General features: G+C 41.1%; 1 protein-coding gene across 1 annotated transcript in view; it reads left to right on the top strand.

Annotated features, from left to right (window-relative positions):
- The window catches only part of OPRM1 (opioid receptor mu 1), a 46,929-nt gene extending 32,943 nt beyond the window's left edge, over positions 1–13,986 (top strand). Inside the window, 1 exon segment of the mRNA XM_045294286.1 lies at positions 13,716–13,986. Within this exon segment, the coding sequence (XP_045150221.1) occupies positions 13,716–13,986 (271 nt within the window).
- Positions 13,987–26,378: the final 12,392 nt, after the last annotated feature.

Raw genomic sequence — 26,378 nt, 5'->3', positions numbered from 1 at the left:
AGGTCAGCAGTTGAAACCACCAGCCGCTCCCCCAGAGAAAGGCTTTCTATTTACCACTCCAGTAAAGAGTGGCAGCCTCCAAAACTGACATGGGCGTCCGACCCTGTCGTGTAGGGTCGCTGTGAGTCGGCATTGACTCAAGAGCGGTGGGTTCTTTGAGTTGAGATTTTACTTTCTCCGATACACTCATTGAGGCCTTCTTCTTTCACACTGGCCTTTTGCTTTACGATATATGATGTGCTTCTCTAGCTTAACACAGTGGTTGCATGAATGGGCTCACACACAGCAATGATTTTGAGGCTGGATCAGAACTAACCATAGTATTGTTGTGTTACACACTGGTCACTTGCATGTGAATGAGTTGGAATGATGGTGGTTAACAGCAGCAACACCTTACTTAAACACTTGAATTCTTTTTATTTACTTATTTATTTATTTTTATTGTGAGTTAATAGATATATCGGATCATTCCATATTTTCCATATTTCAATCACATCAAGCAGTATTGTACAATCACTACCACAGTCAGTTTCAAAACTTTCTTTTCCTTCCTGGACTCCTTGACATCCCTTCGCCACCGCCACCTGTTCTGTACCCCTCCCCCCAACTGCACTCCCCCAGAAACCCTTATTCTACTTGCTGTTCTTACCATTTTCATCAATCCTGGCTTTCATATACTGATACACAGAAAAACATAGAGCAAATTCAGAAGAGTGGCCCCCAATGATATAAATTACAACTTAAAGTTGAACCACAATATGAACAAACAGAAAATGTTGAAAACCACATCAGGTCCAACATGCATCAAAGTGGGGATCAACTGACACGGTTTTAACCCTTCGAGCCAGATTTATCTCTTTGATCTTCTATAGTCATCACTCTGTTTAGTAACCACTTTCTCCCGTCCCTCTATTATGGATACAGGGAGATCACTGGAGGCTTGTTTCCTATGTAGTTCCTACAAATGTATCTTGGGCTCCCACTGTCATCCATAGCCTTCTGCAAACTAGAGTCTCTGATACTATTCCCTCCCTCCACTTCGGGATTACATGATTTAGAATCCTTCAGTACTGATGTTGGTGTGCTCTTCCATGTAGACTTAGTTGACATCTCCCTTAGATGGCTACTTGTTTGGAGACAAGCCTTTAAAGATTCCAATGGTATTTATCTGATAGCTGGGCACCATTTAATTTCTTTGCCACATTTTGCTATAGCACCCATCTCTGCTGTGTTCCTGTCCTGAGTGCGAGTGTCAAGCAGGGCCATGATGTAAGAACTAATTGTTCTTAAATTGGAGGTAAGATTTAGTATGAGCCCAAAACCTATTCCTGGATCTATATGGGGGGTTTTGTCCGTTTGCTTTGTTTTCTAATCTGTCTCTGGCACCCTTTCAAACCTCCTTGTGAATTTATGCTCAGGAGTCTATTGATCATCTCCCTGGGGCATAATGATCTTCGGTTAATATTGTCTTTGATTGGCCCCTGGTACTAATTTTTTAAAGCTCTGTTGAGAGAGGAATAATGGGCCAATGTAGGCTAGCAATTAAACCTGTTAATCAAGCTCCATCTCTTAAAGTTTCTTCTTCAAATTTTATGACTCTCATTCTCAAGACTCTTCTATCTTATTAATTCGTCTTGCTTAGTTGTTCTTTTTCTGCTTGTCTTTCACTTTCTGCTGTTCTGAAATTTTGATCTCGATCTTCTTCACATTCTGCATCACACTACATGACACTGTTAGCCACTTTCAAGGTTTTAATTACCATCTATGGACAGATGAATTGTGCCTGCTAACCTGCAGACATACATTCATTTGGCTACTTAATAAGCATTTCTCCTTTGTCCCACAACATAATGCATGCAGGACTTAAATCTCTATTAACCCCTTATCTTTTCTGCTCTTCCTTGTTTGTTAGATAATGATGTCACCATCTATTTATTCTTCCATACTAGAAGTGTGGTAGTCATCCTATGTTCTCCTTCCTTTATTTGAGCTACATCTAAAATATAATTAAGGCTTATTGATCCTTCTCCCGAATTACCTCAATTCTCCATTTACTACATATTCTTAAATGCAATATAGTTGATTATTATGCTGTTCCAGATGGTAGTGATAGAATTGGTGCTGGCTTAGGGTGAGAAAGAATAACTACATTTAGAGAATAGGAAAAAGCAGGAACAGATGTCCAAAAGATTGCTGAAAGATAGTCATAGAATTTAAGAGAGAGACTGTGAGCCAATTACATAGAGTCAATAAGCTTAAATCATAGGTTGTGGGAAAGTAAAAAAATAAATAAAACATACTTGTATAATAAATTCAGTTGTCCTTTAATCAACTATAATGATAAACATTTCTGCAGATTTTCAAGATGCTATCAACATGTCCATTTTTGCAATGCAATTAAGAAAACTGACAGAACTCTATTGTCTTAGCAAGATAATGAGAAGAGTATTGCTTGAGTGAATTATTATACAACATTACCAGCAATGCTCCCTGCCATACACAAAACCCATGGTGCAGCATGAAAGTCACATTTTGGTTCTTTGAAGGGGAAATCTCAAATATTTCTCTGAGTTTGAGTCCCCTCAAACTAGACCAAGGTAATTAATGATGTGATCCCCGGTGCCCCTTTTGTATCTTACTGCTCATCAGTTCATGAGACTCTATGATCAAAGTGTTTTCTACTTTGAAAATGAATTGACCAAGCACAAAGGAATGTTTCCTCCTTGGTTCAAAAAATGGATGGTTCCTTTTGAAAAGTTCATTTTATTTTACCACATTACCCCTTCCTTTATTCAATGCCATGCAACAAAAAGATACTGGTGCCCACTTGGTGCTGGGATCTGTGCTGGATAAAATTCTTCTATTTTTATTTTGTTGAATTTTTCCCTTCAGGCTACCTTTGAGGGTTACTCTATTGTGTGAAATATGTGCACAAAATCACCAAATATAGGATATACGAAATATTTTATTTGTGGTTTTTTGAGTGCAACAGAAAATACATAAACCTGTGTATTCTAGAAATGCTTAATCTACATCATTTACATAATCTACAAAAATCAGTTTTCTAATATTTATACTGCTAAAATTGTTTCATTGCATTTTGAAGTTATCTTTATTTTTTTGCCTTCAATGTGAAATAAATATCTCAGAAAAGGTCATTATGTAAAGTTGCTGGAAAGGCACACATGATGATTTCTTAGGAACAAAATTCTCAGATCCCCAAACAGAAGAAAGTTCCTTTACCTCTTGGAAAATTGAAATTTGAAAGCTCAGATATTTCTAAGTTCTAAAGAGAGGGTCTTAGGAACAAAGCAAGCATTGTTATTTATGGACCCAAAAAAAGGGCTGAATCTCCTGAGATGGATGTCTCCATCCTGGTTTCAAAGTCCTTTTGTTAAAAAAATAAAAGACTGTTCTATATATTTTCCAACAAATACATACAGTCATAGATAAGAGTACGTCATGCACTCAAAGTAGGCACTACATATCAGCGAATACAATGTTTTCTACAACACATATATATTGTTTACCACAGAATACACAAATCAAGGACACAAAACATATTGACATGTACATGTATATATAGATTTGTATATGTTTCTGATTAAATAAATGCTGCTCATGTACTGAAGTAAAAATATTCAGAGATCAAATGAAGCAAGAAATAGACACTATCCAAAAGCATAACCCATAAATGCTTGAGTGAGATCTGAAAACCTTAATTTAAAAGAAATCATGATTTTCATATTCCCAGACCTATAGCCATGTTATCTCCTCAAATTGAGCTTCTGATTCCAAACTGAGAATTTTAAAAGTCTTACAAAAATGCACACAATGAATTAAGAGAAATAAAGGAGAATGGGGCAAATAGGAATCTCAAAGATGAAGAACATAGGCCATTAGAAGAGTTAATCCAATAGGCATGTGTGCCACAAGGAGATATAAATTCTACTCAGATTTCCCCCCAAGTACCAGATGCACAAATAAAAATATGACATTATTTACTCCACTTTTTCTGTTTTACAAGGTTCATATCAGTTGCAGCAAGAAAGCAAACTCGGCTCAGTTGGAAAGATTCTTTCCTTGTGAATTATCATGACTGGGCCCAGGATGAGGAAGGAGGGGACACGACTACAGAAGATGTGGTTGAGGAGAGAGTAGCACTCAACCAAAGGCGCCCAGATGACCAGCACATGCTGGTGACTGGCATGCTGAGATGGGAAGTCATTGGAAAGGAGGGGTCTCTCTATTTCATTTCCTGCCACCGTCTCCCGTGGCCTGCTCTGTAGAGGCAAGTAGCAAGCAATAGTCTTGTCTGCTGGGCTCAGGTGTCTGTTGCTGCTGCAACTCTCTTAATCCAAGTAGTCTTAGGACATTTACTCCTTGGCCATATGATATCATTTTTATAATTATGACATGAAATGTAGATGACATATTTGAAAGCATCACATATGAGAGTGAGAGAATCCCTGCTCCCTCCTCCACTAAGTTAGAGGAAATCATTACAAAATATGCTAATAGATGCCTCTTGTATGGTAATATCCAACGAAAGGAAAGTCACTGGTTTGGAGGTCTTTTTAGTTAGTTCTTTTTCTTTTTTAGACGTTCAGTTCTCTCTCTCTCTCTCTTTCTCTCTCTCTCTCTCTCTCACACACACACACACACACACACACACATAACTACACAAGTCTCAGCAGTAGCACCTCTAGGGAGGTTTAGGGGGAATGTGGATCATATTCATGTGCCACGTTTCAACAGACATGCATTGCTTTTAGAAAATGTGCCCATAGTTATAACAACAAAAATATGTTTGATCATTCCAGCCTACTTGTACTACTACACTACAAGGCTAAAATTCCAATCTGATTTACTTATTCAACCTGCTGATGTTTCCGGTAACAAAAACAGCTTGTTGCTGTCAGTGTTTCAATAGCCCCTGATCTTGTCAACATGTCCTGTGCTTTGACTAAAATATTGCAGCAAATAGCATTTGTGAACCTAAATGAGTGACTTTTGGGGATTGATGTATTAATTAAAGGAAAAGAAACAGAAGGGGAAAAAAAAGACATCTGCTCAGTTCCTAATTCTGTTGTAACCAAAAAGGTTGTAATTTGACCAAACAATCTTGCTCTTGGAATTCATGTAACCTTACTAAAGAAATGTTACATTTACACATTTAAACAATTAAGAACTCTGTCACATGACTGCAATTGATCATTAATATTACAAAAGATTCTGCATGGTCTGATCTTGGAGGAGGTGCAGAGAGGTGTGACAGCATAAGCTGTCATGCTGGGTACCACAGCCTAGTTGTGCCACTGGTCTGAAGGATCAAGATGCAATGGTGAATACTAGAATCCAAGTACTTGCTTCATCTTTTTCTTCCCCAGAATAATAATAATTTAACTTAATCATTTAATAATAATAATAATTTAATTTCCCCTGGAATAATTATTATAATATAAAATAATAATAATAATAATTTCCCCTGAAAATGTGGACTACTGCTTTTATGTAATCAGCCTTGCCTGCCTAATTATAGGTAGGGAATTGTTTTTTGGGTTTTTTTCCCTGCATTAAAAATATTAATTTTTTAATGTGAGGGTAAGTAGAAATAAAAACTGTGGCAGATGTGAGAAATGTATCTTTCCAAGCACTATGCTGAGCACATAAAATAGACTCATTGAACTTTCATTGAATTGGGCATCTTTTTTCTTCATGGAGATTGCCAAAAGGAAGAAAACCTTCATTTGTTATAAACACAGATCAGCAAAAGGGCCTAAAGAGAAGAAATTCTCAAAAAGTACACCGTAAATGACTCTATTGTGAACTCCCACACACACACAAGGGCGGTGGGCCATGTGAGAGACATGAGATGCTGTAAAACTGACACGCTGGATTCCAGAAGACATTCTTCCTTTTTCACAGTCGGCCACCATCTTTCCTTGATCATTGTCCGTTTCATTTCTGGACATCGGTAAGATCATCAGAGTTCAATGTATTGGCTTTAAAAAGAACTTTGGAAAGGTCATCTGGTTTGAAAGACGAATTTATTCCTGTGACTTTATTCAGTTCAAGTCAGACACATAAGCCAAATTTTGGCAAGTGGTAATAGTTGGCGAAACGGAGTGAGAAGGAGGATGGAGGTACAGAGGGATTCCTCCATAGGCACAGAAGAAGGAAGCATGTTTACAAACAAGACACATAAGGTTTATAAAAGTTCATAGAGAAATTCCATTCTCTATTAATTTCATTTTGAATTCCAAACTTTTTGAAGTCCCCTTTCAAATGCAGGATAGAGCTGCCAATTAAATGAGATTTATGGGGTCTCTTCCCCACCATAGCACCTAGAAGGTCCATAACATTTAAATTCTACTTAGACATATTCTGGTACACAGAACAAGTCAACAATGCGGCTTTGTTACTAACTGTATAGTCAGAAGGTTTGACGGTTCGTGGCTCATCTGTCAGTTTGTCATCCTCTGATGTCTTGCATGTTACTGAGATTCCAGAAGCGATGCCTCCAGTATTTCAGATACCAGCAGCATTACCCATGGTGGACAAATTGTAGTGGACCTTTCAAACTAAGAGTAAGAAGAAGGACAGAAGACCTATGTCCAAAATTTGGTCAAGGAAAACTTTATGGACCAAATCAAAACACTGACTAACACACTTGCATTGACTGATTTAAAGGGGGAATCCCATTTGGTGAAGCAGAAGGCCAGTTAAGATGAGCTAGCTGGGCATAGTTGCACAGTGATGCACTTGAGGGCATGGTCCTTAAAGAGAGGGGAGGACTGGAAGCGCTTGCTGATGGAAATCAAAGACTGTAGCCTTCGGTGTGAACAGCAAGTCAATGCAAAGAAAAAAATCCTCAAAAGTGACGCAGAAGGCTGCATCATGATCAAAGGAGAAGCGATTGAAGTTGTCAAAGATCCATCTTGCTTGAATCCACAATCAATGCTCATAGAAACAGTCGTTAATAAACCCAAGGGTTCATTGCTTTGGACAAATTTGCTGCACAAGACTTCTTTAAAGTGTTGAAAATCAAGGATGGAATTTTGAGGCTGCCTGACCCAAGTCAGGGTAATTTCAGCCACCTCATATGTATGTGAAGGTTGATCAATGAATAAGGTAGAGTGCATAAGAATCGGTGTCCTTGAATTATGGGGCTAGGGAAGAATACTGAAAGTATCATGGACCACCAGAAGAACAAATGATCTGTCGTGGATGAAGTGCCACCAGGAGGTTCCTTAGAAGCAAGGATGGAGAGATTAGTGCCTGCAAAGGGGCATCATGCTAGGTAAAGAATTGTTTCAGTGAAAGTCAGGAAGACCCTCAAGGAGATGAATTACCATGGTGCCTGCCACAAGGGGCTCAAACACAACAGTTGTGAGAGTGACACAGGACAGGACAGTGTTTTGTTGTGCTGTACGTAAGGTCAGGTCGCGGTGAGTCACAACAGACTCCATGCCACTAACAACAACCAACCACAAAGCTTTGTGGCTTGACTTCGATCATTCATTTCACTTTGGCGAGGCCACGTTAATGCCACCACCTGAGAAGAAGCGCGAAACGCGCAGGTGTTTCCTGGATTCGCTTACCCCTTTCTCAGCAGACCACCTCTTCATCGACACGCCTTTGGCGATACACAGGAGAAACCAGGAATTCCCAAACCTTTAGCTTTGTGTTAAGTCTCTTTCCTATAGAGAGAATTGCTCAACCTTCTTTTATGTGCTTGCTGTTGTGATTGGGAATGTGAATAATTGGGATAAGAACGCTGCCCATCTTTAGAGGTAGGTTTTGGATGAATATGAAAGGAAAATAGCCTTGTCCCTGTAAATGTCAGTGAGAATCAGTTTGTAGAGATAAACATGTATTGGATTCTGCTTACAACAAGAATCTAGTTAAATTTTGTTTCACAAACACCTCGGTCTGGGGGAGAAATGAGTTTTTTAAACTGAAATAAACATAAAACAGTCAGGAACCAAGATACGCCTGAAGAAAGTTTAATGGTGTGATGAGTCATGTTGTAACGCTGACAGTAAAGAACCTGGTTATTTAACATAAGACCGTTTGTTAAAGAGAAGATGTGAAGCATAAGGTTGGCTGAGTACGAAAGTGAGTGACTGAGAGGAGAATGCCTTCAGACTGCTGGGAGAAAAGTTCTTCTTTACATCAGAAAATCCAGCTGATAAACCACATCAAAAATCAAGACCTGGAAACGTTAGCATCCAGGTCAGATATTCAAAAGCTTAAAACTCCCATTTTTTTAAAACTACATATTTTGTTTATTTTGTTTTGTATTTCTCGGGACCTCATCTAAGTTATTTTTCATGGATATCATGTTTAACTGCCTCACTAAAGCCAAAATAAAGTCAGTTGGCTTTGTCAAACCTTTTCTCTTTAAAATTCTTTAATGAAGTAAATTTCCAAAGTAAGTCCAAAGATTCCAAATCTCACACTGGATCAAATCCGCATCCTTGAAGCTGCATCTATTTTCAGACTGGCTATTCCAGCAACCAACCACCTCCCCTCCTTCCATCTTCTCCAGGGTAGGTCCTTTTGGAACTAATAATGAACTCTTCCCAAAAGTCGGAACACAAATATCAATGGCTCTAGGTTTTACCGTCGCTGACCAACTGACCATTCACTGTGACCCTAACCCTTTTTCATATTCACACGACAAATCAATCTAAAGGCCACTGCAAACATGTGACCTGGAATGAAACTGAGATACGATTATGTAAGTAAATAGATGTAAGTGTTCAAAACAACAGAGGTTCAATGATTATAAGATATCCTTCAACCATCAGGAAAAATCTATGTATTATTGCTGTCCTTGTGCCCTATCTCTTCTATTTGGTAGTTTTAATTCCTGTTGGTTTTGAAGACATGAAACTAATACTATATACACAACAATTGGTCAAGTAAGGAAAAATAAATTTTGACAAAATCTTGAGATGATCCCCATTGCCTGGAGAGCATGAACTTTGCAGCAATTATTCAATTGCTCTTAGTTGGTGAATACAGCTCAATTTCCATAGGTAGTATGTCAATGAATTATGTTGTGTTTATACAGTGAGATTATCATTCAGCAATAAAAAGAAATGGACTATTGATAATACAACAATGTGAATGGGCCTCAAAAAAACATGTTGAGTGAAAGAAGACAGATCGTGACTACTGAATTACCCCACTTACATATGTTAAAACTTAACAAAATGTATACTTCTATGCTATCTAATTCTTCATCAACTATATTTCAATAAAAATCATTTTAAAAGGCGTTTGAACTTCCTTGTCATGGATTGGGCAACGTTTAATCTCAGCATGATTGGCAAGCACCTTGAAAACTTTAAGCTTGTGTCTGTGGAAATTAAAAATCCATCTTACTTCCTCTGCTCGGCTCGGCATGGCGTCCTCAGGCCTGGCCCCAACATGCAGAACGAGCCGGCGACTTCTGGACCTGTACAGGCCACGAAAAGTCTCCCCCGGCAACCGCATCATCAGCGCCAAGGACCACGCGTCCATTCAGATGAATGCGGCCGTGGTTGACAAGGTTACCGGCAGGTTCAAAGGCCAGTTTAAAACCTATTCTATCTGCCGGGCCATCCGCAGAATGGGCGAGTCCGATGATTCCATCCTCTGGCAGGCCCCGGTGGACGGCATCCTCCTCAAGAACTTCTGATGGTGTGAATCTTGTCAGAGGGAGTCCGTAACGGAAAAGACGTTTCGCTGCCTGTACTGGTTCAGGAGGGTTCTGGGTATCAGAAATAAATTGTGAACTCCCTGCAAAAACTGAAAATTAAAATAAATAAATAGATAAAAATCTATCTCAGTCAGCCAAGATGTCTGTAGGTTATTGTTGTTGTTAGGTGCGATCCAGTGGGTTCTGACCCATAGTGACCTTGTGCACAGAAGAAGGGACCCTACCCAGTCGTGCGCTGTCCTCACAATTGTTCCTATCTCTGTGCCCAGGCATTGTCTGTCAAGCCATCCCCTTGAGGGACTTCCACTCTTTTGCTGTTATTCCACTTTACCAAGCACGATGTCTTTTGCTAGGGACTGGTCTCACCTGACAGTCTGTCCAAGTATGTAAGACAAACTCTTGTCATCCTTGTCTCTAAGGAGCACTCTGGCCTTACTTCTTCCAAGTCAGATTGGTTTGAGTTTTGACACTCATTATTTGACTTTCAACATTCTTCTCCAGCACAATTCAAAAGCATTGATTGTTCTTTGTTCTCCCTTATTCAATGGACAATTTTCCCATGCATATGATACAATTGAAAATACTACGGCTTGGGTCAGGCACACCTTAGTCCTCAATGTAGCATCCTGGATTTTCAGTACTCTAAAGTGGTCTTGTGTAGAAGATTTACTTCATGCAACAAATCTTTTGACGTCTTGACTGCTGCTTCCAAGATCATTGATTGTGGGTCCAAGCAAACAAAACCCTTGATAACTCCAACCTTTTCTCCATTTATCATAGTGTTACCTATGGTCCAATTGCGAGGATTTTTATTTCTTTTGCATTGAGTTTTAATCCATAATGAGGGTGCAATCCTTGATCATCATCAGCAAGTGCTTCAAGTCCTCTTCACTTTCAGCAAGCAAGATTTTGTCATATGCAGACTGCAGGTTGTTCATAAGCCTTCCTCTAATCCTGCTGCCACATTTCTCTTCATTTAATTAAGCTTCTCTGATTATTGACTCGGCATAAAACTGAATACGTATGGTGAGAGGATGCAACCTTGATGCATGTGCCCACCCTCTGGCACTCTCTGACAATGTTCTTCTATTCCTTAGACCTTCAGTATCTGACCATGAAGCTATTTTTGAAGCTATTCATAAAGTTTTCAGTGTCTACTTCTTTTGAAGTGGGCAGCCGATTCCTTCTTCATTGTCTGTTCTTAGTCTGAAGGCTCTGCTGCAACCTGTTCACTTTGAGTGGCCCTGGTGGCATTTGGAATGTCAGTGGCGTAGCTTCCAGCATCATAGCAACACATAAACCACCTGGGTTAGTCTGCGTAGACTAGAGAAACAAATCCATAGACACTCATATGAATATAAGAAAGAGCTTTATATACAAGAGCAGTTGACTATAAAGAAAACACCCCAGCCCAGTCCAAATCAAGTCCATAAGTTCCATATTAGCCCATATGTCTGATACCAATCTATAAAGTCCTCTTGAGATTCATACAACACATGCAATGACACTGAATGCAGGAAGGTCACAGACCAATGGGTGGGAAGTCTTGTGGATCCAGTGGTGTAAGCATCTCAGCGCTGGCAGGGGTTGCCACGTGGCTTCTCTGGCTCCAGAGGCCTCACTCCATCAGCCATGTGTCTTCTCAGCAGGAATGTCTCCCAGGGAGTGAGCAGAGAGAGTGTCTCCTGCTTCCAAGAAGGAATACCAAAGTTTCCAGAATACTATACTAACCCAAAGTTCAGCCCACTCAGTAGCACTCTGGAAAAAAAATGTCTGGCAATCTGTTTTATTTAAATTTAAGTCTATTTATTTAAGATGTCCAAGATGTTCCTGTGAGAACAAGTGCACCTCACCCAAGTCATGGTATTTTCAGTTGCTTCATATCTACATGAAAGCTGGGTAATGACTAGGAAGGACTGTAGATGAATTGATGCCTTTGAATTATGGTGTGGTAAAGAATACATTTGGAATTGAATACATTGACTTGTCAGGTGAAGGAACAAATCTGCTTTGGTATGTGTACAACTAATGTGCTCATTAGCCAAGAGGTTGGCAAGACTTTGTCAAATATTTTTGACATGTTATCAGGAGGGAGCAGTTGACTTGATGGTATTGGGGTTGGTTTGGGATGCCTATGTGCATAGACATACATATACAGATACACTTTTTATATGTCTATAATTAAAATTAATTATTACCTAGTTTGTGTCTCCAAACTCAACTATGAACTCTCTGTAACTATAGCACCTAGCACGGTGCCCGGCACAAAAAATAACTCCATGCACAATCATGTGGCTATATTTGTAGCCATTTCACAGGTCAGACTAGCAACCTGATAGCTAGTAATTACCTTCCCTTTCCTTAGATATGTGGCTGAAAATATACACATACCGGAAAAGGGTTCCTTTGTGCCGGATGCTTTCCAGTCATGCACACCACGTTTTAATTATGGGAATCTTACTTATAGTTCACATTGGTTCCTTTTTCTTAGTCCATCTTTGCTCTGTCTGTATCCTCTAGATACACCAAAATGAAGACGGCCACCAACATCTATATTTTCAACCTTGCTCTGGCAGATGCCTTGGCGACCAGTACCCTGCCCTTCCAGAGTGTCAATTACCTGATGGGAACATGGCCATTTGGAACCATCCTTTGCAAGATTGTGATCTCCATCGATTATTATAACATGTTCACCAGCATCTTCACTCTCTGCACCATGAGTGTTGATCGCTATATTGCAGTCTGCCACCCAGTCAAGGCCCTAGATTTCCGGACCCCGCGCAATGCCAAAATTGTCAATGTCTGCAACTGGATCCTATCTTCAGCTATTGGTCTTCCAGTCATGTTCATGGCCACAACGAAATACAGGCATGGTAAGCAATGTCACGGTTCTGAGGTGTGGGAAGAGAGTTTCTAGTGACTCAGACAATGTCATCCTCTCAAAGAGTGTTGATGGTGTCACTGTAGTTAAACTCTCAGTTGATCACTAAAGGGCCAGCAGCTGAATCCCACCAGCTGCTCCAAGGGAGAAAGATGCACTTGTCTATTTCCAGAAAGATTATAGCATTGGAGACACCATGGGGCATTTCTGCTGTGATTTATTATAAGATGAATCAAAAAATCAGCTCAATAGCAACAGGTAATCTCTTAGGAACACTGATATTTTAACTATACTTTTTCTAGCCCAATGTTTTTAGATATTTTTAATTATAAAAATGTCCTTGTCATTCAACCCCAACAAACTTTAATATACATACAATCTACAATGAAACCTGTGGAAACTGGGACCTGTCAGAAAACCTAGATATTTTCTCCTAAACTGAGCAGTTGAAAAGTGGTAAAACCACACCCTGTGAAAGGTGGAAAACTTGCCAGATCTAGAAAAGCAAGGTCCTCTCGTCGAGTTCCAGCTCACAGGTTTCACGCCATTTGCTGCCAATGGCTTTGGACGGCCTTCAGCACAGTGGTGTGTAAACAAGGCCATAGTGCTCCCAAGAGCACTATTGGGACTTACATCCTAAGAGTGATATATTCAGTCTTATTCTAAAAATCATAAGTGGTGACCTACATGACTAATTTTCCTTTCTAGACCAATCAGAATAATGAATTATCCATTAAAAAATGAATCATAAATACCCACTAAATGGAGTAGCCTATACATTTGGAACATCAATTATTTTTTTTCAAATAACAGGGATCATACAAAGGTTTAGCCCATACTGAGAGGTCCCTAATTGCTGGCTGAGCGAAAACTTCATAGTGTGATCAAACTGAACTCAAAATGGGGGGTTTGGAAAATGTCAATGAAGGTAACTTTTTCTGAAATCAAGAAAGTTGAGTTTCTTCTACGATCTCTTTAGTTTTCCATGGTTGACTTACGTAGGACTACCTCAAGGTTTGTCCCAGTCAAGGCTATAAATTAAGAATCAAAATGGCAATATCAATGCCAGGTGGCATCATCAGAAGTTGCTGCTAACTCCTCTTTGTTGTCTTTTTCTTCGAGGTTCCATTGACTGCACCCTGTCATTCTCTCACCCAACCTGGTACTGGGAAAACCTGCTGAAAATTTGTGTCTTCATCTTTGCCTTCATCATGCCCGTCCTCATCATCACCGTGTGTTATGGGCTGATGATCTTACGCCTCAAGAGTGTCCGCATGCTGTCTGGCTCCAAAGAGAAGGACAGGAACCTGCGCAGAATTACCCGGATGGTACTGGTGGTTGTGGCTGTGTTCATCGTCTGCTGGACCCCCATTCACATTTACGTCATCATTAAAGCCTTGATCACCATCCCAGAGACGACTTTCCAGACAGTTTCCTGGCACTTCTGCATCGCTCTGGGTTACACAAACAGCTGCCTGAACCCGGTCCTCTATGCATTTCTGGATGAAAACTTCAAGCGATGCTTCCGAGAGTTCTGTATCCCAACCTCCTCCACCATTGAGCAGCAAAACTCCACTCGAATTCGTCAGAACACGAGAGACCACCCCTCCACTGCCAATACCGTGGATCGAACTAACCATCAGGTATGTGGGCCCTAGACTGAAGTAGACTTACTGGGGTGACATAGAAATTATACTCATCTAAAGTGTTGATTATGCATTGGATTGCTAACTGCAAGGTCAGCAGCTCAAAACCACCAGCCATGTTCTGGGAGAAAAACAGAGCTGTCTACTCTCATAAAGAGCTAAAGTCTCAGAAACTCACAGGGGCAGTTCTATCCTGTCCTTTGGGTCACTTTCAGTCGGCATTGACTCCATGGCAGTGAGTGAAGGTACCTATTAAACTTTGGGAAGGGCATCCAGGAATAGAGATTGAGGTCCAGCATGCTAATGAGTGAACAGAGACCAAATGGTGATGTAGGTATACGGGAGAGGCACTTGGCTATGCAAATTGAGTGCTGTATATTTAATTGTGTACATTCACCTAGATATGGGGATATACCAGGCAGAAATCCACTAGCTACTATCCTCATGATCTTTTCAATTTTGAAAAAGTAATTACTTTTTTATATTGTACATGTCATAATGGTTTAGAATTCTTCCTGCCCTGCCCCACCCCAGGAATTTTAGGAGTTTTCTGCATGTAACACCAAGATACATATCACATTTCTCAAAAATCATTCTCGTTTTAGTTCTCTGGTTAAAGAGAAAAGGCCAGCACTATCACAGAGGTCATGGGTATAAGTCGTTCCCAACAAGTCAGTGCCATGACAAAGGAAGAAATACATAAACTACAGATATATGTACAGATAGATAGCCATTCCTAACGTGTAAAAACCAATGGTTTGTACATTTTGATATTCAAATTCTAGAGCAAACAGCAAATATATTAATTATTACATTTGGATTAATTTTATTACAGTTATCATTGTAATCCATAATAAGAATGCCCATGTGTTGGAAGATGTATTCCTATACCCGGAAGGTGGGTGTCTACACCGAAGATTCAGGACTTAACATAGTCTTTAATCATATGGGAATAACAGGAGGAGGAAAGAGCAAAAATAAGTCAAATGGATATTAGCTTAGCTAGACCACTGGCTTTCAAGATTTGGAACCTGACCTAGAGAGTAATTGGGAAATATGACTTAGCTATTCATTTTCAATCAAGGGACTTTCCAAATTATGTGTCAGCATCCCAACTTCATTCTCGCATAAGGAGTCCAGATCTTTACGGCCAGAGGGCCTCTTCCATAAAATGAGTTGGAATTGAGCTCCTCCTATTGCGGAGCCAGGGGGAGGGTTTGGGCAGGACCCAGTACAGCAGCTTTCTATTCACTGCTCACTATCTCAATGTCCCACCCTGCCCCCTCTGACTGCCACTCACCCCTGGCCAGGCTTCCTGTTTCTGACTTACCACAGACTAACGCAATATGGTCCAGCTGGACAGCCATTGGCATCATTAACTCTCATACCCCTGCGACAATCAGTCCAGGAACTCACACCCCCTGGAGAGTATGAGGTAATGATGGCAGACCCACTGAACAACTAAAAGGGAAATTATTAACTTATTATGTCTCGCTTCTAATTCCATTTCCGAAACAGAAGCCAGAGAGAATGTTTCCTACTCCGCCTCCTTTTCCTTCATTATTTTCCACATCTAGATCTCTGTATCTCCTCCTTCTAGTAAGCTCATTAGCTTTACAGCAGCTATCAAAATCTGAGTAACCTCAAAGAGGGTAGGGATTTAAGAAGATGCTCTCAAATCTGAGGATGCAATTTAAAACTCTCTGTCCTACCTCAAGGTTGAAAGATTCAAATTCACCAAGGCAAAATGGAGACCACTTCGAGGGATCCTAACTTTCTTATTAAAATGTGTGCTTTCTCCTGCCAGACTCCTTCCAACCATACTCACTGCCATCGAGTCGATAGTGATTGACAGCAACACTATCGGATAGAGTAGAACTGGCCCTGTGGCTTTCCAAGTTGGTTTGTGTCCAAGACTAGACTACCTCTTTATGGGAGAAGAAAGTCCCATCTCTCTCCCAAGGAGCAGCTGCCGGCTCCAAATTTCTGTCCTTGTTGTGACAGCCCAATGCATAACCACTATGCCACCAAGGCTCCTCCTGGACTCTTAGGAAGCAGCTCTAGTGATACTGACCCTTTGAAACATTATCCCTCACCGGCCCTGGTTGCAGATCAGGCTCCTGCTCTGCCTGCTGCGCCACTTCTCCTGAGCCACCTGTGATGGTCCTCTAGTGGCCCCCGCATGACCCTGACATCATCATTTTCACATGTGTGTTTCCAGCACTGCCAGATCTAAGAGGAAAGAAACGAATCAGAGAAGTTCTATCCTAAGTAGCTCAGAAGTTTGGTTTTAAAAACAATCCAAAAAAAAAAAAAAAACCATATCCAATTAGGTCTTCTCTTCAATGTTGCTTCTGTGAAGGGGCCGTTAGTGGCCAAGAAGAGCAAAAGCACATTATCTCAGAAATTGGCAGCTTTCCCAAAATGCCTGCGGGGAGGGCCGGACAGAGAAGGGAGGCTGCCAGGAAAAGAGGAAAAGACACTGACATATTTGAAAATGAAGATGAATCAAGGTTCCCGTTCGCTGACCTCTTTCATGGGTGTGCCACGGTTAGAATTAAGGCCTTTTACACGCAGACATCTGGAATAATCACACAAGCCCTTGGGGATGGTTTCATGCATTTATCAAAATTGTGGTTGGACTTGAAAGAGGAATCAGAGACTTCCAGGCTGTATCCGTAGGACATACAGTTGTTCAAATGCAGAAACTGGCAAGTCACTTTTATGTTGCTGTCTTGTGTTTGTAGCAAACAAAGTTGATTAACTTTTTAATGGCATGTTTGAAGTCTATTACTGGGTGTAGAGGTTTGTGTTCTACTTATATCATTTGTATTGTCTCAGAGAAATGTATCACTCTATGTATTTGTATCCCATTCCGAGCATACCGCTGCTGCTGTGGGTACCATCGAGTTGGACAAAGCACTGTCCGGTGCTGCACCATGCTCATGATGGTTGTTATCCTGACCCCGCAGTGGCAACTGTTGTGTCAATCCATCTCATTGAGGGGTCTGTCTCTTGGTCACTGACCCTTGGAGTCAACTTCATGTTCTGCAGCAAAAGTCCAAGATCAAACCCTCCCAGGGTGTCTGTATTCTGACAACTGGACACTGAGACCATGTCTACACCGTGCAAAGTGAAGTGGAGGCAATGATTCATGTAATCTGATAAACCACATGAAAAATCCTGTGCCCCAAATAACCTTTGGGTCATACATAAGGCTGCCCACTCAGCTTTCACTGTGTACCAACTCATTCCAAAATTCAGTGACTTAAAACACTCACCGTTTGTTTAGTTTACAGTGCTGGATAGTTGTCATGTAGGCGGGGCGGGGCCAGATGGTTCTTATGGTCTTTTCTGAAATAACCTGGTGGTCACATGCTGGTTCAGCTGTTGGCTAGCTGATCAGGGATGGCTCGCTCTGCAAGAATGGTTCACTCCACATGGACTCTTATCTCCTAGCATGTTAGCCTGGGCCTGTTCTCGTGATGGTCACAAGGATCAGAGAGAGAGACAGGGAGAGGTTGAAGAGATTAAAATCTCTTGAGGCCCAAGCTCAGAACGGGCACACATGTCTCTCCCATGCTATCTGATCATCAAGTCATGAGCCCATGACAGCCAAGATTCAGTAGATGGGGACATAGATTTTACCTCTCGATGGAAGTTGTTGCAAAGGTATATTGCAAATGGGTATGTCTCTAAGAGAAAATAATTATACCCATTTTTACTAAACATCAACAACTGGTACATACTGAATGGACTAATAGGACATAAGCTTCATGAGGACAGGAAATGCACCTGTCTTAGGACTCCAGGCACTTCCTGCCTAACAGTGCCTGGAGGAATAAGACAGTAATCCTAACACCAACAACAAAACTACCCCATACTTATCTGTCAAATGAAGGAATGAATCAGGAGAGAGCTTGTGATATTTCAGAAGATACAGAGGATGGCGAGAACAAGCTCTTCATGTGCAAGTGACCAACTGGGGTGACAATCGAGCACTCCCATGGGATTCCAGACTCCCCTTCCTCAAAACCAAAGCCCTGGAGTCCCTTTGACACATGACACAGTAAGACTACTCCATAGCATTTCTGGAAAACCTTACAGGAGCAGACAGCCTCATCTCCCTCTGCTCCGGGGCTGCTGATATGTTTGAACCACTGACCTTTGGTTAGCAGCCCTTCACTCAACCCATTAGCCACCAAGGTTCTGCAGACACCAGACAGTGACAGGAATGACTGCTTCCATTTCTCCTCCAGCTTTAAGGTTCCCTAATGAAAGGTTACAATTTTGAAAAACAGTTACATCTGTGTTTGCTCGTATGATTTCTAACAAATGCCTGTGATGAGAAGGTTGATAGCTCGACTCGGGCACCGTAAAGAGTCTTGCCCTGGTTGATGAAGAAATCAAGGGGAAAAAAAAGAAAAAGAAAAGATGACCTCTTGTTCCTATTTTGTGCGTTCCAGGGCTCCGTACACTGCCCCAGGTGCATATTTCCATGTCTGCTTTATGCTCAGCTCGCTATCTTTATGGCTTCTCAAGCTTTATTAGGTAGGCTCAGACATAAGCATTCATTTTCCATCTGTTCTCAAAGCAACTTGCTTTCTCGATACACATTTCACCTTGCTAGTTTCCTTATTGACCTCAGTTTGGCGTCAGAGCACTTTTCCGCTTACCTAGATCAACTCATGCCCAACTCAGACCCAAGACACTGGCCACACTACTTACCCATCTTCATTACTTGGTTTCCACCGCAATCATACCCTGTAATACATGTTTCATCTTGCTCTCTAGCTGATATTTTGAAATGTGGATCACTACAGGAGGACCTCTGGTGGCTTAATGGGTTGCATGCTGGGCTGCTAACCGCAAGGTCAACAGCTCGGAACAAGCAGCCCCTCTGCTGGAGAAAGATGTGACTGTGTGCACACACGCAAATGTCAGTCTCCGAAACCCCCTGGAGCAGTTCTACTCTGTCCCTCAAGGGTCGCTCTAAGTCAGAACACTGAACGGTCAGTTGGGTTTTTATTTAGAGATGGCCTTAACTACAACCACAGTAATCACAATCCCTTACATCTGAACAGCAACATGAAGATGGAAAAGTAGATTCATGTCCCTACTATGCCTGTTTCCTAGAGTGACCTTGATGGGTGAGCATGAGAAAATAAATACTCGTGGAGGTTAAAGGATCCAACCATTAGTAAGGAGCCGAACCCAGACTCCCACCTCGGTCTTCAAAGTACCAACCTATCTTCCCTGCTTTATGACATAAGTCCTCCTGGCACTAAACTATCATTGTTATCTAAGCCAGAAGGGCCCAAACTTGAGAATATTTTGAGGAACCCCTTTAGGAGATCCCGAATCACTGGGTTTGTGTGGGATCACCAGACCTGCTTTTTGAAGAAAACTGATTTAAGTTGTAACTTCCTGGGTTAGGCCAGTTTGCCTAGAGAAACAAACCCAGCGAAACTCATGTATGTATAAGAAAGAGATGCATATCAAGAAGTCACTATGTATCCAGAAGGCATCCCCACCAGTCTAACTCAAGACCATAAACCCCATGCTAGTTCATAAGTCCTCTTCAGACTCCTTTACCCATACCAGACTCCCATGCTGGTGACACCGAATGGTGAACTTCGAAGCAGTAAGATCACAGGCCGTGGGTGCAGACTCACATAGATGTAGAGTCAGTGGAATCATAGCAAGACACCGACAATTCTCGAGGTCAGCAGCAGAGTCCTAGCTAGCAGGAAAGCTAAGGGGTGGAGAGAAAACTGGCCCAGAGTTTCTCACTCTTACACCAAATGGCTTATGATACCAAAGAGGTGTCATCAGACTATAACCTGATGAACAGGTTGAATTCCACTCCTAGCCAGGAGTGTCTAATTTACATAAAATCTTCTAACTACCAATCTTCATTTCCAAGCACTATTGAATGTGCTGTTTTGGCTAATCAGAGTAACCATGACAGCCGAGCTGTTTGTCGTATATTTTTCATCTAATTAAACATATAGATAGCTAAATATGGAGTGGTGGGGTAATGCAAATGGTTCACATGCTCAACTACTAACCAAGATGTCGGAGGTTCAAGTTCACTCAGACATGCCTCAGAAGAAAGGCCTGGTAACCAATGTCCTCTACCCCCCCCCATAAAAGTCAGCCCTTGAAAACCTTACAGAGCACAGTTCTGCTCTGACCCACACGAGGTCACCTTATGTTGGCAATGACCAGACAGCAACTGGTTACTGCTATTTCTACTAGCATCTAAATAATGTAGAGTGCTTATTTTCAGTTAAAGCCCTAAGTTCTAAAAACCTATCTATGAGTCTTCATAAGGCAAAGTAATAAAACAGTGATATGGCAAACCCACTCAAAAATTATTAGATGACTATTTTTAAAGCACTAGGCTGGCATTTTAGTCCTAATAACAGGTCAAGAGATTAATAAATCACTTGCATTCACATGAAATATAAATCTCTAACAACCCTAAGTAGCCTAATTATTTACATCAACTACATGATTCTCAAAAGCTGGATCTAGGTTTTTATTTACAAGACACCTGTGGAGGGCTTATTTGACAAGGAAAGGTTTATCGATTCCATCACAAAATGCCCACGTGAGGATAGCTAACAAAATTATAGAGTTTGATCACATTACTGCATGTTTTATAGGCAACAACAAAATGATTTTTTCTTATGATGTTATTGTTTAAAAAGATGATGGATCTGGATGTGAGTGTGTGGATGCTACGGGTGTGTTCCTCTGTGTGTGCCTGGTGTTGGAGTATCTCTACATTTAAAATGAATACCTTTCATTAGTAGCAGAATAACAGTATGTTTCCTTAAATTGCCTATAATCTGTAAGAAAATATCATTAATTAGAGTTATTAGTCCTCAGAAATAGTGGGCTGTAAATTGACGACTGATGTCCAAACCAAAAAAGCATGCCCATTGCCATCAAGTCTAATCTGACTCGTAGCAACTCAACAAGGCAGAGCAGAACTGCTCCCTGAGGTTCCCAGGCTGTCATCTTTACAGGAGCAGAAATCCTCAGGTTCCTCCTTAGCAGAAACTGATGCTTTTGAACTGTTGACCTTGCAATCAGCAGCCCAATATTAACCCACTGTAACATCAGAGTTCCCTTACTTTGTGTACAGTGTGTCTGATTTAATCACATCGGGGATGAATTACCATCCCTACTCCACAGTGGGGGAAGCAAATGAATAATTAAGTACCTGCCCAAGGTCAAAGGTAAAAGCAGTAGGGCAGATCATCAAATCCAATTGAATTGGATTTTGTAACACAGACTCTCAACCACTGCATTGGACTCTCTCCAGGGCCGGTTTTTATTCCTCACAATGTTAGTTCATAGAACAACCTTTTAGCATTTGGATGGAATAGTTTGAATACTATATGGATTTTATTTATATTTGCTTAGATTTCTTAAGTGTGTGTGTGTGTATGTGTGTGTGTCTGGCTAGAGTTTCAAATAGATTAGAGAATTGGAAAATTTAATAATGAGAATCTTGGCAAGCATTACAGTGAGCTTAAATTATTTGTTTACACTAAAACATTTTACTGTCCTTTAGAATTGTATTGACTCTCTTTGAAGAATGATAATGGCATTTGCTTTTCTACAAGTTAAAATCTCTGACTCATTTAATAGGGGGGTCATTTAATATTTTCAGAAATTGACATTTATTATCCAGGAGTAGAATCATATTTATTCTGCTAGAGAAGGCAACTTTGTGGGATAGAAACTATTAGGGCAATGTTAAATCAATATTTCAATTGACATGTTGTGTTGGACCAATGTGTGAGGAAGAAAACCCTTTGTCTTAGAAGAACTTGATTTTTCTAAACTATTATATATAAGGATCAACCACATGAGTACTATACACTGAACACTGATATATTAGTGAGTGTGGATTAGCTAGGGTTCTTCTTTTTTGAATACTCAAAACTTATAGAGTGATCTAAGTGTGAAAATTAACTCATAAAACTTTAGTGCAACATTTTTTTTTTGTTATTGTTCCTATTTATGTAGCTGACCAAAATAGCAACACGTTTTCCTTTAAAAACACTGAATGAGAACTGAGATCCAATATGGCCGCAGGGTCTGATCCTCTGTGAAGCCCTTTGCAAAAAAAAAATCTTTTAGGGAAAAGAAGATGGACAAGATTCAGCAGCCTGAGTTCTGGACCTCCACTGACAAGCAGAAACCTGTTAATGGCATCTTGATGTGTCAGAGGGAGGAACTGACAAACAGAGTCCTCCAAAAAGCTGGGGATTCTGCCATTCCCAGCAGGACACCTGTAGACACCCCTCCCCCACCAGCTTTGTAGACCTGGACTCAGAAGGGAAAATAGTGAGCTGACCGTTCTCTACTTCTACTCTCCCAGCCCTGACTCACAAACGCTGTGGAGGGCACTAACACAAGGCCCACAACAGACTTGAGGTCCTGTCCAAATGTGGTTGGAAAATTCACAAGCTCCTCAACCCTGGGGGTGAGAGGGCTGTGACCAGCTCCTTACATGCCAGCTGGAGAGCAGAGGATCAGACCAGCTATAAGCTGACTCCCAAGGCCCAGTTTGATTGCTTGCGGATTGGACAGTGGGGGAATGTATCCCAAACACCAAGGTAACAAGTCAGCCTTGCAGATGAAGAGCCAGAATTGCAGGGGGAGAATTAGCCCAGCAGTGTCTGAGCATTTCTCTTTGGCCCCAGTATCCAAAGTGATATCACCTACTTGCCTGTAAGCCCACATTTAAATAAAATCTGGGCCCTGCTCTGATATGCAGTGTCAGTAAAAACATCTTGAGGAGCAGTATGGCTCGTGTTTCAGATACCCTCTTGTCTCCCCAGCTTGTTGATTATTGATCACTACCTAGCAGGCCCTGGGGACTTGGGACCTAGTCTCTAAAGCAGTGGTTCTTAACCTTCCTAAGACCACGACCCTTTAATACAGTTCCTCATGTTGTGGTGACCCCCTCACCCCCCCAACCATAAAATTATTTTCTTTTTTTTCCCATAAAATTATTTTCGTTACTACTTGGTAACTATAATTTTGCTACTGTTGTGAATCGGGCGGCCTTGTGAAAGGGTCATTTGACCCTCAAAGGGGTCGTGACCCACAGATTGAGAACCGCTGCTCTAAAGCCATGATTTTGATAGAGGCGATATTTAATTGTTTTTTTGCCTCGGGTAGCCTAGTGCCAAATTGCCTGACCACGCTGGGAAATCCAGGAACTATAATGAGTGCATGGTGATTGTTCTGTGCCTAGAGACCTAAATAAAAACAGCAACGTCATATCTTGAAGGCAGCAGTAAATCTCTGCAAACATCTGGAAACAAGAGGAAACAGCTTAATTAACTGGAATACATACAGCTGTGGACCTGGAGGAGGTCTTGGAATAGGAGAAAATTCTGTAGCCCCTATGAGGGAGCTTAGGGAGTTTAGCTTCAGCTACTTTAGGCAATTTGGAGGAAATGTTTGATAGAAATACTAAAAAGACACAAGAGAACACACAGACTCAGGAAGGCACTACACATTTTGTTGGAAACATGACAAAGCACTGCCATCTCTCAGGGTCCGAGGCAGAGTCCAAGAAGGAATGTGAAGGAGCAAAGAGAGAGGAGCTTCCCAATTTCTCCAGGTTAGGAGGGCCACCCGCCCCAGGAAGTATCATCAGGTTGTGACCTGACTGATAGGTTGGATTTCACTCTTACACCTTTATAAAATTTCAAGTTGACATAAAATCATCTAACTACCACAGACCACCCCTTGTAACATAACACCCTTCCACAACTCTTTAACCATACATAATCTTTAAGTTAAAACAATAATAAAATCATGCTTGTGCCTCGCAGTGTAAAACTAAAAAATGTGATACTGAAAATACACCAGGCCCATTTAAACCTTATATTTATAAGTGAACAAAATAACAATATTCTGTGCTTAACAATTATAGTTTTGTGGATGCCTATATCTTAATCCTATAATCCTATGAAAGCTTGTAAGCCAAGTACATTTTGCCTTTATCTCTCCCCATTTTAGATATCTAATTTCTAAACTACCCATTTCTGTGAACACAGTGCCCTAATGAGAAAGACATATTTTTGAAGTGAAGAATCATTATTCCAATTCAAACCTTGGGTGTCTGCATCCATAACCAAAGTTAAACTAGGGAAAGCCATCCATCAAATCATCAGGCTATGCAAACCAGTTCATAGGCCCAAAAATATTATCTTCATCTGGTTGGGTTCTTGTCAACTCAATCCTAACCATTCCAAGCTATGTCAATGGGCATCACTGCATCAGGCCTGTGTGTTCCCCAGATGACCCCCTGCACTTCGGATAATTGGCCCTTCACAATTTATCAACTTTAGCCCACTTGGGCTAGGCTGTGCCATAGGCTCAGGTTCCACACAACCCTTTAAACTTCATACTAACCATACTATTTTTGTCTGTCCTCCAGTCCCTGTGAACTAGGTCCATGGGTGTCAGTGGCAAGAATTGGCCTCTCTCTCCATTGCTGCATTTCCCTCACTTCCACCCAACAAGTGGGTCCAGGTGGTCACCAAGGAAGCATTTCAGGCTGCCCCAGCCTCCCTTTAACTTTCAATCCTAGAGGGGAGAGTTCTCTTATAGGTCCAGACATTCCCAGCGTAGGCACAAACCACTTGCTCAAAATTCACAAGGTCAAAGTAACCTTTTTTTTTTTAATCACCCTAGACCACTGGAGTCTTTTCAAATGCAAATGTACTGAGCACTCAAAGGAACTGGGTGGGGCTTACCATTTGTAAGCCTTCTTTGCAGGCAATTTCTACTACACATTTAATAGATTCAATTTAATGGCTGAATGCAATCAGCTTATAAACTCTCTAATCATACTTCCCCTCCCAATAATCATTTCTCCCACCCATGATATCGATAACAGTAGGTAAAAGAAATCAATATGATCCTAGTGCAACTAGATCCCTAAAACAATTCTTAAAATAATCAAATTCTGTCTTTTCTTATCTAAATTATCCCATGCATATATGCAATATGACCTTAGGTACCTGGCTGGAGCAAGCCAGGGATATGTCTTCTGTCAGTTATTTTGACTAAGCAGCACGGCTTTTGCCTCAAAGACATTCAAAAGATGTTTTAACTTCCTGAGATGAAATTTAACATCCATTAAATTCATTTGCTCTATTTCAGTTTGGAATAGGCAAAGTCGACTTCTAAGACTCAAAAGTTTCACTCCCCTGTTCTTTCCAGATAACAACTAAGTAAATCACATGGCTTTATCTGACCTCTGGCTATCCAAAGACTGAAAATCCAATTCCATCTAACTGCCATAAAGCAGAAGCCAAACAAGCATCCACTATCCATCTTTATGATTTGTTTCTCTAGCACTCCACTCCCCAGGTACCATAATGTGTTAGGCCAGGTGGACTAGAGAAACAAATCCAGTGACATCCAGTGGTGTAAATATCAAGAAGACATCCCAGCCCAGTCTACTGTTGTCCATATGTCCCTCTTCAGATTCACATAACCTCATGCAATGATGCAGAAAGATAAAGGGCAGTAGATATAGAGTTGGGGGATCCAAGTTCTGTGGAAACATGGCAGGAGCCTAGGATCTCTCCGGTCAGTGGGAGAGTCCCAGCAAGCAGGAAGGGGAAGGAGCAGAGAGGGAGGGAAGTTTTTGTTTTCCTTGGTTATGAGAAGGTCACAACTGCAAAGAGGCATCAAGGTTGGGACCTGATTGACAGGTGGAATTCCAACCATACACTTTTTTTATTTATTAAATGATCATTTTATTAGGGGCTCATACAACTCATCACAATCCATACATATGTCATTTGTGTCCAGCACATTAGTATATATGTTGACTTCATTCTCACAACACCCACTTTCCACTTGAGCCCTTGGTGTCAGCTACTCATTTTTCCTCTCCCTCCCCGCTCCCCCTCTCCCTGAATCCTTGATAATTTATAAATTATTATTATTTTATCATATCTTACCCCATCCAACGTCTCCCTCACCCATTTCTCTGCTGTCCGTCCCCCAGGGAGGAGACCATATGTAGACCTTGTCATCTGTTCCCCCTTCCTCCCTCACCTTCCCTCCACCCTCCCGCTATCGCCAC

Source organism: Echinops telfairi, unplaced genomic scaffold, assembly GCF_000313985.2.
Source record: "Echinops telfairi isolate 266 unplaced genomic scaffold, ASM31398v2 ScPeMD7_3533;HRSCAF=4204_0, whole genome shotgun sequence".
Classification (NCBI taxonomy): Eukaryota; Metazoa; Chordata; class Mammalia; order Afrosoricida; family Tenrecidae; genus Echinops; species Echinops telfairi.
Note: the sequence above shows the minus strand (reverse complement) of the source record. Positions and strands in the feature narration are given on the sequence as shown.